This window comes from Hydra vulgaris, chromosome 09, assembly GCF_038396675.1.
Source record: "Hydra vulgaris chromosome 09, alternate assembly HydraT2T_AEP".
Lineage (NCBI taxonomy): Eukaryota > Metazoa > Cnidaria > Hydrozoa > Anthoathecata > Hydridae > Hydra > Hydra vulgaris.
This window is the reverse complement of record NC_088928.1, coordinates 40,862,280-40,876,183: the sequence shown is the minus strand read 5'-3', so window position 1 is coordinate 40,876,183 and position 13,904 is coordinate 40,862,280. Positions and strand designations below refer to the sequence as shown.

General features: G+C 28.1%; 2 protein-coding genes across 2 annotated transcripts in view; both read left to right on the top strand.

Annotated features, from left to right (window-relative positions):
* Positions 1–8,148, top strand: part of LOC100207743 (fucose-1-phosphate guanylyltransferase) — a 36,192-nt gene extending 28,044 nt beyond the window's left edge. Inside the window, exons 5-6 of the mRNA XM_065805711.1 lie at positions 5,241–5,637; positions 7,322–8,148. Coding sequence (XP_065661783.1) covers positions 5,241–5,637; positions 7,322–7,567 — 643 coding nt within the window. The 3' untranslated portion in view covers positions 7,568–8,148. The remainder of the gene's footprint in view (positions 1–5,240; positions 5,638–7,321) is intronic.
* A 1,306-nt stretch (positions 8,149–9,454) lies between these two features.
* The window catches only part of LOC100208448 (ATP-dependent RNA helicase TDRD9), a 101,022-nt gene continuing 96,572 nt past the window's right edge, over positions 9,455–13,904 (top strand). The window contains exons 1-2 of the mRNA XM_065805710.1: positions 9,455–9,772; positions 9,848–10,068. Coding sequence (XP_065661782.1) covers positions 9,546–9,772; positions 9,848–10,068 — 448 coding nt within the window. The 5' untranslated portion in view covers positions 9,455–9,545. The remainder of the gene's footprint in view (positions 9,773–9,847; positions 10,069–13,904) is intronic.

The following is a 13,904-nucleotide window of genomic DNA, read 5'->3' as shown; positions in this document are numbered from 1 at the left end:
ATATGAATATTCCGTCTCATGCAATCTGTACAATAGGGTGTCTCAAAAATTTTATTTTTTGAAAATCAAAATGTGGAAAAGTTAAATTGTTATCATTATGTATTAGTAACTTATAGTAAAAATTTCAGCCTCCCAAATCAACTCTAAGGTAAAGAAGGTGGTTTTAGAAAATTTCTATATAATATAATTTTTCCTGAATATTATATTTTAAAGTTCCAAATATAGATAGTTTTAAATTTAAAACACTCACAAAACACTGGTTTCGATTTAAAATATATCTAATAAAATAAGGAAGATACAGATTTTGTGTGACAATTTTATTTCAGATAATAATTCTTAATTGAGTTTAAAAGCAACAAAAACGTGATTACAGTTGTAATACTTGTTAGATGTTCTGCAGGTACTTCTTTGTAACTTTCTTGAATACTTGTTGTCTGTTTTTACGGACAACCTAGAAAATAATAAATAAAATTAAAAAAGCAGGTTATTATGTAAAATAATTAAATAATCCAAGCAATAAAATTGTTAGTATTTAAAATTAATAGTTTATTTTATTAAATAAAATGATATGGAAACACTTTTAAAAATTTTGCAGACATTATTGTGTAACATGCGCGCACATTGGGTGGGGTAAGTGGTTGTTAGGTGGAAATTGTTAAATGCAATTGACTTCCTTTTTTTATTATTAAAAATGAGCATGATATGTGTTTGCTATTTTAAATTGCCTAATTTTTCAAAAACGACCCCCTCCCCCTAACAATTTTACATTATTACACACTATAGGTCTGTGTAATAATGTTTAGTAATTACCTGAAGAGTATCCTGAAGTCTATCCTCGTTATGTGTCCTTCCAATAAAGTCTTGGATCAGCTTTATGTGACGTTCTGCCCTATCATTTATCACTGCAAGCTGATTTGCACAAGCAAAAAACTTGACAAATAACTTAGGGGCTTTCTCAATTCCGCAAGCAGCTATACCTCTCTCCCCCCACAGCAAAAGCTCTTCCTTCGTGATTTCTAGGAGAAAAAAGAGAAGATAACTCAGTGCTCAGTGACAAAATCATCAAGAGATGACATTGGAACAATGACTGGCTGGATTCCAGGTTTCTCAAGCACCATATATTCTTTTTCTGGAACGGCAAAAGACAACAATTTGTTAAGGATGCTGTTCTTAACTCGGTATATCTAGATCCCTGTCAGCAAGAGACAAAACTACAAGCTGGGGAGCTAGATACCAAGTGTGCCGTAGAAGGCTTTTGTTGAGAACTTTCCCAATCTCTGCGTAGGCTTTGTAATCATCTGACATCTTAAAAGCTCTTAGGTCATTTAAAGAAGCTTGAGTTGCCATAGGACTCTTCAGAAAGAATAGACCATAGAAAAACACAATATAATTTGTAGCAGTGTTTATGTTCTTGAGAGTAGCAGACTCTACTGTTTGTGAATCATTCGGATGATAGTTCTGTGTCATCTGCAGAACAAGAAGGTAAAGACAGTCACTCATTAACCTGGCCTCATGGTGAGCTCCCAGCTGCTTAAAGAAGAAATTAGATAAACCTGCACTGAGGAAGTAAGCCAGTAGCTGGCAAAGAGACTTGTAGTCTCCTCTTTGGAAAGTGCTTCTCTGAAGTGCTGTGGTGCAAAATTCTTTAGTTTCAACTGCAAGTTGGTGCAAAAGAGTACCTGGTCTAAATGCATCCTGAGACCATTCAAATTTGACAATTCTTTCAAGTTTATAAACTTCTCTATGTATTTGCGGCCGAAGTAAAACATAGAGGTATTGGCTTGGACTTTTTGTTGTGCCAAAAACAAGTTCCATGACATGAGACACATGTCTCTCATATATACGATGTCTGCACATTAGCCAGAGAACAGGCCTCCCCAAAGCATGAACAATAACATTTCTAATAGCTCCATTGTTCTTTCCTGTATTGCTAGCTGTGGTGTCAGCACATACCTTAATAACTTGATCTGATAGCTCATAGTATTCGAGGATACTTTGAATGGCTACAGCCTGGTCGCTTCCCTTGGAGCTTTTAATTTTCAAAATACCAAGCAGAAATCTAAAGGGTCAGCTTCGTAGAAGAAATGCTTATAGCGATCCTCTCATGACTTGTGGAAACTGCTTCTTCACTGGTGTACTGCCTTACAATTTTAGTATCAAAGTGAATCACTAGCTTTAAGCCTCTTACTTTGTCCATGTTTTGCTCTCTGATGATCTGGGCTTCTGACTCTACTACAGTGCGTGCTTTCCTAGTCAGAGTTGATCTTGAGATCTTCAACTCCTCAATGTTAATACCGCCAGCTTTATAAATAGATGTCAATAAACAGGTTCCTGGTCGAACACCAATACCATATCTTGTCATGATTGGGATCCAATTATTTAGGAGTTCATCCATACTTAGCTGAAGACTAACTTTTACTTCCCCTGAAATTTTTTGGGTTTTTGGGTAGGAGGCATAAAAGCTTCGTCAGTGTCTGGAAGGCTATCACTGTCTGTGTACCAGGAAACTTCAATACCTGCCATCTTGACCATGCGTCCTTTGAGACAGTGCTTTAGAAATTCAATGTCCTCTTTTTGAGCCTCTTTGCTCCTTAATGGATCACTCTTTATTAAGTTAAAGATGTTGGCCTTATGAATTGGGAATAAAAAGTTGCTTTCATTTAGAAAGTTGTTTACTTTCTTGCAATAGCTTCCTTCTGGTAGACTTAGAGTCTTGAGTCTTTTTAGAGATTAGTACTCATTGATCTTGTTGGTAAAAAGCAAGGGCACATCCAACTTTACAGTTCATCTTGGTAGTGCTAAGAAAATGCCAAGTGGCATTTTCTTAGCACTACCAATAACAAATAAAACTATCTACGCTTTCTTGCAGCCTGTCTCAAATCTTCAGCTGGCTCTAGTATTGTATTGTGGCATTTTTTTCCTGAAGCCATTGTCTGAAAATATAGCTAATACAGTTTATAAAATTATATATATTTATAAATTTATAGTATAAAATATAGCTTACAGTACAGTAGTTTGTTTTGTAACAGCAAATAATACTATTAAAAAAGACTTTTTTTGCCAAGCAAAAAAAAAGCGTATCATACATAGTATACACGTGTTGTTTTTTATTATAATTATCTACACTTAACAAATTATTTGAAAAAAGTCGCTTTACAATTGAAAAATAAACTTTAATGAAATGAAAACTTACTTATTATGTAAAACTTTCATATGCACGCATGCAATTTTTATGTAAGGAGAATTAGCAAACAAATCTTTTTTTCATTTTAATGTCTTATTAGAATTATTAATTATATTATTTTTTAATAATTTTTGTCATGTATTATAAACAAAAATGTGTAAATAACTAAAAAATAATTATATTAATAATGTTATTGAAACATTTACATTAATTGAAAATGTGTTTGCTAAGTTCTCCTAACATAAAAAAAAGTTATTACAAAATAATAAATTTGCAATATAATATTCTATTACAAAGAAATTGACTAAACCACCTTCTTTACCTTAGAGTTGATTTGAACGGCTGAAATTTTCACTATATGCTACAAATACATAACGATAACGATTAAGCTTTTCTACATTTTGATTTTCGGGAAAAAAATTTTTTTGAGACACCCTACTGTACAATCTGGAGTTAAAGTTAATTTAGAATGATTTTTTTCTCTACAATGTGTAAAGAAGTGAAGGCATGAGTAACACTCTTCCTTTGTTTGATTTGCAATTTAAATATTTAATTTTTTAAATAGTTTTTCTGTATGTTGATTCAGAGCAAACAACATTATTATACTTGTTGAAGTCCCCCAATATTTTCTTTACATTCAAATCGGAAGGAAGATATAGTCGATTATGGCAGCTCAATAATGTGCAACTAATTCTTCTACCTTTTTTTGTCGAATTGTTTGTTCAAAAGCTCGACTAATCATTTTATTATTTGTATTTTTTAATTCTAAAGTGGTAAGATAAATTTTTATCATACTAAATAGTTGACATACTAAATAGTTGACATCATTGTCACCAACCAAAAAATAGCGAAAGTTGAGCTTTTTGGATTTGCTATTATTCATTTTTGTTTTGTTAAAATTTGCATGTTTTTCAGTGATTTACTCCAGAAATCATCATTAATTTCATGTCTTCTATCATTAGCAATATTTTTTGCACAATCATGTTGGCAATTTCCACTATAATTTTATGTATTGATTTCTCAGAATTTTTTCTTTTCTTTTCTAATTTTTGTGAAATTTCTTGCGATGGTCCTTTATTTAACACTATCGATTCCTTGTTATTTTCCTTTTCTGAATTTTCATCACTTAAATTATTGTAGTTCTGTCAAATTAGGTTCATTTTGAATAGATTTTTATTTATATTTTAATAAAGTTTTTAAGTTGATAAGTTTGTAAAAAGTGACAGATAATAAAATATTTGGATGCCTAATTTAAATAGTTGATTTTTGTGTAAAAGTTTATAAAAAGATTGCAAAACATGGAGCTAGTTGTAATAATTGCTCCAAATGTTGTGTGGTCTTTTAAAAAATAATAACACAAAAATAGTTACATTTTGAAATAAATTATCTTTAAAAAAAGTCAAAATATTGATTTTCATAAAGAAAAAATTTACATACATCAATATATTTTTTAAAAACGTGTATTTATTACGGTTTGGATACATAGCCAAGTTTTTGGAAAAATTCATTGGGAAAAATCAAAGTAAATTTACTTGTCATTGTTTCATAAGGCGTTTTAAATGCCGCTTTTATCTTTAAAAAAGCATATCTATGTTTTTTCCAACAAAAAAATCAACATAAATGTTTATTTTAAATTAATTTTTTTTTTTTCCAACCCATAATATAATTAAGACAATAAAGCTTATATAAATAATTATTTTAATTAAAAATCTTTTGTAAAACTGCAGAAAAAATTTAAAATAGTATTTTTCTCGACCTAAAAAGCAACTTAAGGTGTTTTGAAAACTGGCAGTATATATTGAAAAACACCTCTTTGAATCTAAAGAGTAATTTTACAAGATTTTTTAAAAATTATCTTTTTTATGTTCATACATGTCCTTAAAAGAAATCTCTTTGATAGACTAATTAAGCACTACAATATAATGTAACGAGTCTTCTTGCTTGGAAGATAAGGCTTTTAACTCTCTCCCCTCCCCCCCCCTCTCAATGCAGTAAACAAAGTTAGCCCACAAATTCTTGTTTGATGTTATTGAATATTGCCTTATTTTTTTTCTAGAGAGGAATTATCATGCTTAAATCATGTAATGTTAAAAACTGATGGTGGTGTACTGGGTGACAGGAGCAAACAGCATATACTAATTCATTCATACATCCCAGATTTGTCTTGCATCGGAGATTGCGTTATTGTTGAATATTCTGTTTTAAATGCAGATAATAAAATTGGTGATAACTGTATAATTAGTAATTGTTCCTTTCCAAATGGAGCATGTGTTCCATCAAATACATTTTTACACACAATCCCAATAACAGATTCAGGAAGAGTTTATTATGTGACACTTATTTTTGATGTCACAGATGATTTGAAAACTTCTGTTACAAGTTTTGAAACTTGTCATTTGCAGTTCTGTGGAAAAACTTTAAAGGAACTTGTCTTTCTTTTACATATAAATGAGGTATGTGAACTTATATCTATTTTACAAATTTTTGTAACTTTATGTGATAATAAATTTGTGGTATTATATTTTGTTTAACATTTAATATGTTGAAATCATTTGTGTTTCTTTATTGATTGATATAAAGGATTTAAAAAGAGAAGAAAAGCTCACACATCAGTATCATAGTGGTATTAGTAAATAAATAACTAAAACACTTATATCAAGCTATCCCAGAAAGTAAGTGCGGTCGCACGCTATGTTCCTCCACGTAGTAATTTTAAACAACTTGACCACGATTTTAAATAGTAAGTGTTTTAAGAATTTGCGGAAATATAAAACTATAAGAAACTGCAGAGAATAATATGGTAATACTGGAAGAATGAAAACAAATACTATACAAAATAGAAAATCAGAATAAAATAAACTAAAAAATATTGAAAATTTAAAAAATAAAAATTTTGTCAAAAAAGTAGTATACCTAAATATTTTAATTTTTTTGTTTTCTTTTTTTTTAAGGCATTTGTTATTTTTCATTAACAAAATTGATACAAGTCAAGGAAAAAAGCAGACGAGAATATAATGAAAATAAAAACATTTTTTAATATACAACTTATTTGTGACTTTTTTCAGTCAGTATATTAAGGAAATACTTTATTATTTGCGCTATAAACATGGACAATTTTGAATTTTCTTTTCTCATGTTTATGCTGAACTTTTCAATTTTTTATCAATGCTCAGGAAAGCGAGAAAGCTAATTGCTACTTATTTGTAATAATTTTTTTTTATTTTTTAACAAGTTTTTCATGTAAAAGAAAAAAAAGTCATTAATACTAATATTCAAATATAAAACATTTGGTTGTTTTCACTACCCCTATTGAAATAGTCTGCGCTTTTGTTGGATTATCTAAATTGTGCATATAAACCTGACAGTTTATTTCCTGACAAACTTTTGTATTGTTTTTGTTTTGTTTTTGAGGATGCCTAAAAGCTTGTGGGCTAGTGCATTGTTAATTTACTGAATTTTTTTAACAAAATGTTTAGGAGCCTATTTAAAACTTTTCTTTAAGTTTTTAATTACATTTATTCAAACAGAGCAATCGTTATGTTCATTATCTCTAGTAATTTGTATTAACATTGGAAATTGGGCTAAATAAAGGAAATAATTTCAGACAGGCATCAAGTATTGTAAATACATTTAAGAAATAAACCATGGTATTCTTTTATTTTATTTCTTCTAAAAACTAAAAGACATGAAAACAAATAAATGTAAGTAAAAAAATTAACAAAGTTTCTTATAGTTCTAGAGTACATAGCAAATTAGTTTTGTAAAAATCGTGAATAATTTGCATATCAAAACTTTCAATCAAGCCTTCCCCGGAAGCACGTGCGGTCGCACACCTTGTTCTTCCACATTTAAAGTAATTGTTTTAGACATACTGACTGCGACAGTTCGCATTTTTTAACTTTTAAAGTGTTTTAATAATTCGCGGCAAGAACTAAACTTATTTACTGAGAAAAAAATTTTATACAACTTTTGTATTTTCTTTTTTAGGTTGGTTGTTATTTTTAGTAACAAAATTTGATACAAGTTGAGGAAAAAAAACATATTTTATAACAACACTTTTATAACAACAATTAAAAGTTTTGATATGCAATTATATTTAATATTTGGTAAATTTTTAGCATTTTTTCCTTTCTGTAGCAGAATATATGGCCCGAAAATTGTCCTTCACGAAATTTATGGAATGCAAAAATTTATCCAGCTTACTCTGATCTAGCACAATCTCTACAAGCTGCTATTGATATTAAAAAAAATTTATTATGTCCAAGCTTTTCAGTATTCAACTATGATGGTGTATTATATTCTATATCTGATGTATTGAAAAAGAAAAACTTGTGTTGTATGTTAGATATGAGAGCTAAACTAAGAGATTTGATAGAGAAATAATTTTGTAATAAAATAATTAAAGTCAATATTTATAATATTTAAATATTTAAGCAAAGTAAATATTTGTTGGTTTAATGTTTGAATATATCTTGAGTTTGTTATTTTGCATTTTACCTTTGTAGCTTTTTGTTTTTATTCTTAGTTAAAACATAACTTAAAACTTGGTTTAATTTATTTATTGTGAATTATTTATAATAAATTTAATTATTTGTCTTTTTGTTTTTGAAGTTCTTGAATAAGAGTGTAAAAGTTATATACTTTTGTTTTTATTTTTTTACTCACAAATAAAACATTTTTATTTGCATTTTTTTGATTTTCAAATGCTTTTTTACACTTCAACTTTTTATTTATATTTTTTTTTGCAAATTATTTAAACACAATTTTTATAAGAAAAGTTAAATTATAGTATTTATTAGCATTTAAAAAATTGAACAAATATTTAATATTTTTTGTAGTTTTTTTTACATTTGGAGTTTGGGTTTTTCCTCAATTTAAATTAGTTTATAAGAATCCAAGAGATTTATAAATTTTTTTTAAAATTTACAAATTTTGTTATTTAGAAAATAAATATTTGTTTTCAACTGTTTTCATTTTTTTTGCTTTTAATTTTTTTAATAAATTTGACATCAATTTTCTTTTTTTTTTTTCGAAGAAAAAAAAAAAAATTGTTTTACAGTTAACTTTTCTTTGATAAGGTTTACATAAAATTTTAAATTTGAAATCAATCAATAATTAATTTTTAATTAAAAATTTAAAATTTTAATTAAAAAAAAAAAATAGTAATTGTAAAAGTTATGACAAAATATAAATTAATCAAATAATGCCACAAAAGCTGAGAAAAAATTGACTCTACCTTAGGTTTCTTTAAAAAAATACTGGGGTCTGTGATTTGGGAAAATACATAACCAATTTCACTGTCTTTTTAGATCTATATCTTTCATTATCTTTTAAATGATGATGTCATATTGTAAAACTCATATTATAACAGATGAGAATTTCTTTTTCTTAAAAGTCAGAAAAAAAGTTAGTGATTTAAAAATTAAAGTTAGCAAAAATATATATTTATATATTTGTGTGTATACACAAATATTTTTGTGTACTTAGACTTGCACGAAATAACGTTAGAGACGTCATACTAAAATAGGCATATGGAAGGTTATATGACTATTTAAGTATGATGAATATATGTATTTTTGTATTACTTGATAAAAAGTTTTGTTTCGATTGTGTTCTTTATTATCATCTTTTTCTAAAAAAAGTCATTTATCTGTGTTTTATTAAAGAATTGAAATGCCCTAAATATATTCGTGTCGTGCAGTCCTATATCATATAAATAAATGCGGTAGTGGTGTGGTGGTAGAGCACTTGCTTCATAAGCGAGAGGTTCCGAGTTTGATTCCCACCACGTCCCTGGTAGTACTGCACTCAACTTGTTTCTCCGCGCAGCGGCCTTGTTCATCAAAGTTCGTGTTTCAGAGTTATAGAGTTGGAAGAGGGTTATAACCACAAGTAGCCTCCTCATCTGTAGTGGCCTACTAGGCCTTGGGGAGATGAATTAAATAAAAAGAAAAAAAAAAGAAAGAAAAGAATTATGCATAGTATATATATTTTTTTCAAAAGACAGCAGATAAAGACATTTTAAAAAAACTTTTTACAAATTCAAATGTCCTTAACTACCTTATACATATATATATATATATATATATATATATATATATATATATATATATATATATATATATATATATATATATATATATATATATATATATATATATATATATATATGTATATATATATGTATATATGTATATATATATATATATATATATATATATATATATATATATATATATATATATATATATATATATATATATAAAATTGATAAAGATAGTCAGTTAGTACAAAATTATCTAATTACTTTTTTTTATTGGTTGTTACTTCTTGATAGTTTAATTTTTTTGGAAGAAAAAAAATGATGCGAACTGGATTAGGAATAGACATCACACCGGATGTAATGAATGACTTTTTTCAAATCAAACCTAATAAAACTTTAAGTAATGGCCACCAAATAGCAAAACATCATGTAGGCACTTGCTCATTTATGCAGTCAAATAGTGGTTATGCAACGCCATATAAAAAAGATTGGAATGATTCTTTAGAGCAACATTTAAAGCTATCAAGTATGTCTTTGGATACAGAGTAAGTTTTATTTATGCTTTGTAATGCTTTCCTTTTTATATACAAATTAACATGTTTTATTTGTGCCTTTTAAAGGGATCTTACAGATAATTTAGTATCTAAACCAGAAAAAGAAAATGAGTTGTTGCTTCCAGAGCCTGAAGAAAGAACTAATTCCATTGAAGGCAAAGCTATTTCAATTGAAGTGTATGATAATTATCAGTTTAAACATGAGTATGATCCATTATTACCTATTACGAGCAAGCATGATGAAATCATTCAGACAATTGAAGCTAATAGAGTAACAGTTATTCAAGGTAAATATGTTTAAGTATGTTATATAATATTTCATCATCATCATCATCATCATCATCATCATCATCATCATCATCATCATCATCATCATCATCATCATCATCATCATCATCATCATCACATCATTATCATCATCATCATCACATCATTATCATCATCATCATCATCATCATCATCATCATCATCATCATCATCATCATCATCATCATCATCATTATCATCATCATCATCATCATCATTATCATCATCATCATCATCATCATCATCATCATTATCATCATCATTATTATCATCATTGTCATCATTATCGTCATCATCATTATCATCATCATCATCATCATCATCAGTATGTTGAAATTTATTCGATAATGCAACTTTGCGCTTTTATTCCAATTTAACGGCGGTTAATTTATAGTTGGCAAAAGCTCTGCGGGAAGTATTTCCGTCGTTACTAGTACCTTAAAAATTAGAAAATTATATCTTATATTTAATATATTATATGGATATATAATATATATTTTATACAATATAAATTTTATACAATATAAAATTTGACTTACCCGAACCTCCACTTTTCGGAAAATCCACAACCAATCCTAATTGGTTCATAAAATCGGTCTGAATTCGGCACTTTACTTGCTCTGCCGCTAATTTATCAGCTACGGCTCTAGCCTGCCATTTTCCGGTTTCCTTTTTATATCCAACATGAAGTATTAGTTCAAAAAAGTTTATCCAAGCGTGTAAACTAGATTAACCATATTTAAACTCTAAATTATTGGTGTCTAAATTCAAAACTTTCTCCAAGTTATTCATGTTTTTTGGAGATAAACCACAAACTGGACAACACTGTGTCGAGTTTGTCATAGTTGATAAAATTGTTTGAATTTTACCATCTACCATGGTCAGCTCAATAAAACATTTTACAGCTAATTCTTTCCCAGCAAAAGTAATGTTAATGACATCACAGTTCTCAATTTCGGAATCAATAGTTTTTTTTTCTTCTTCCACAACATTCTTAGTTTCCTTTTGAAAAGAAAATCTAACGGTTCGACATTATGCAGTTGATGACGGCTTTTCGTTTCTCCACACTACTACGTTTTTATTATTATAAAATCCGCTGAGTTCTAATGGTACTATGCAAGTCATAAATAAGCACTCTTCATTTTTTAGATTTCGTTCAATGTTTTCATTATGGCTAACCTGCTTGTAAACGCTTTACCCTGTAGCACCATCAAACCCAGCTTTGCATCTAAATGTCAGTTTAGTTAGTTCTTCTAACATTGTTATTAGCACAGGAGCTTGTACGTCACACAGTCTTTCAAGAGTGTGCATAAGAAGGTCTTTTAGCGGTATGTTTACGACATACTCATCTACATAAACGTTTTTGGGATAACATTTAGATTTTGAAAACCGTTTATCATTATATAAAGTATAAATGTGGCAGCCTTTTTCTTCTGCGTCATTTCGTAAAAGCTGGTATGTTGATTTTGATAAACCACCATCAACAACCAATGCTAGACCTTCATCCGGTGTGTACTTCATAGGATTTTTAACTGGTTTTTCATCTGAAATTTCGGCAATTTTTCTACCAGTCTCGTACTTAAACTCATTTTTAAATTTTAATTTTGTTGCATGAAGTAATTCAGAGCCAGATAAACTGTTAATAACATTGTTAAGCTTTCTCTTTTTTGTTTTGTTGCATGAGTTTTTAAAAGAGCAACAAGGTCTTCCAACGTCATTAACTGTAGAATTTAGCGTAATGTACGTAAACTGAAAATCTTGAGCTAACCATTTTTCATTGCTTTTTTCAAAGTAATTTGCATCATTAAATGCAGCTATCCACTTTTTACGATATACTTTTATAAATTTTTTACACTCACAATCGTTTAGTGTAATATCTACTGAAGATAGGAGAGTTAATACTGATGAAAAAAATGATTTATCATTAGGAAGTAGTTTGTTTTGTCTTATAAGTGTGTGAATCTCACCAATTTTCATATTATAACTAAAGTAAAAAACAAAAAAAGTATTATTCAAACAGTACAATGTGCATTGAATTGTATTGGAGAAAAATAACATCTGTTATTGTTTGGTTGAATAAAAAACATGACGTTTCAAATAAGTATTTCGATTTCAAGCGAATAATACGATTTGAAACTCGTATTTTTAAAGTATCAAATAAACTCAAAATGGGAAATAATGGGCGATGTATACAGTTCTAATAGGTTATAGACATGTAGCATTTACTAGCTCAAGCACTCGATATAGGTTCTCGTAGGTTCCCTAACTTATCTGACACTTTTTGTACGAAATAAAAATATTAAATGTTATAAACTTACCTTGTTATAATAAAGCCAGTTTACAAATGTTTTATAAATAAGGTTTTTTTCTATTTATTTTTTTCATAAAGCTATACAATTTAATAGTTAAAATAAATAAACTAATTGCGCATACACATATTTTTTTTAAAGTTACTGTTAACAAAAGATATACACAAAAATTAAAAAAACTCGCCCTTTTTTAAAAAAATAAATAAAATTATTATACATGGAACCGCAATTGATTTTTGTGGTTTTGAAATATACTATTAAACTCAAACAAATGTTTTAATTAGTCAGTAGAGTATTGCGATTATGTTTTATAATATGATTTTTGAAATAATAAACTTTCATTTTTGAGGTTTTGTCCACCACCTGGCCCACTGTGCATTATTAGGATTGATCACCCCTAAAAATATAATGATCACCATTATCATATAACTCTAAAATTTATGAATTTATCATGAATTTGAAATTGAATATGAAATTATCATGAATTTATCATTTTTTTTTAATAAAAGCAAGTATAAATTGTTTCTAATTATACTTGAGTTAAAACTTACTTGATTTCATGATAAATCTAAAAAAAATCATAATTTTTATTTTGTTAATGGGTGATTATGAAAGTGAGTGATGGACTCCGTTATCTTTGGTATGAAAGATACCGAAATAATTTTTAATAAAAAGAAGATACAATTTTACATTACCGATTAATGAAGGTTCCAATACTGATCGCTTGTAAAAACCTAGAAGTTAAAAAGCTTTCTATGATAGTCTATTTTTTAAAATATTGTTTCAGGAATATTGAGTAAATGTTTGGATAAGTACATGACTAAAGGCGCTGAATTATTAAGAAAAATCGGGTATCAAGAGACATCTTTTAAGAGCATATAAGAATGCATAAGGCAGGTTGGACCCTTAAAAGAAAGTAATTCTGGTGGCTAAAACCTTTAGCGTAAGATAATGTGTACATTATATAATCAGTGAACTAGAAACAGTGAGTAGTTTATTTTTATCTATAACTGTGGGTTGAAGGGTGGTATGGTGTTTAAAAGTGGAGGATTTTTTAAGCAATGCTAAAAAGTAAAAATTATACAATAAATTAAATTCATAAACTAATTTTAGGTTATATATGTTTAGAGAATCGTTTAAAATTGATAAGGTTTATACTGTATTATTCCGAAAAATGTCATCACCGCCCCTCTAACTTTATATCATTCAAACTTTTTTAAAGAAGCTTTGTAGTTTTGATAGAAATATATTTTAATATATAACACATATAGTTACTGTAACAGTCTTTGAAACTGCTTTAAGAGGAGGATGACTTACTTGGTTAAGCAGAGATTTGATCTCAAGCATCGCACTACGTCATAAGTCTGCATCAAATAAATTTCATGTATCTGTTTCAGCTGAAACAGATAAGGAACTAACTATATATAAATTGTAATTAAAGTATATAAAATAAAATAATAATTGTAAAAGATGCGTTCCGAAAGTTCAGTCCTATTTAATATTCATGA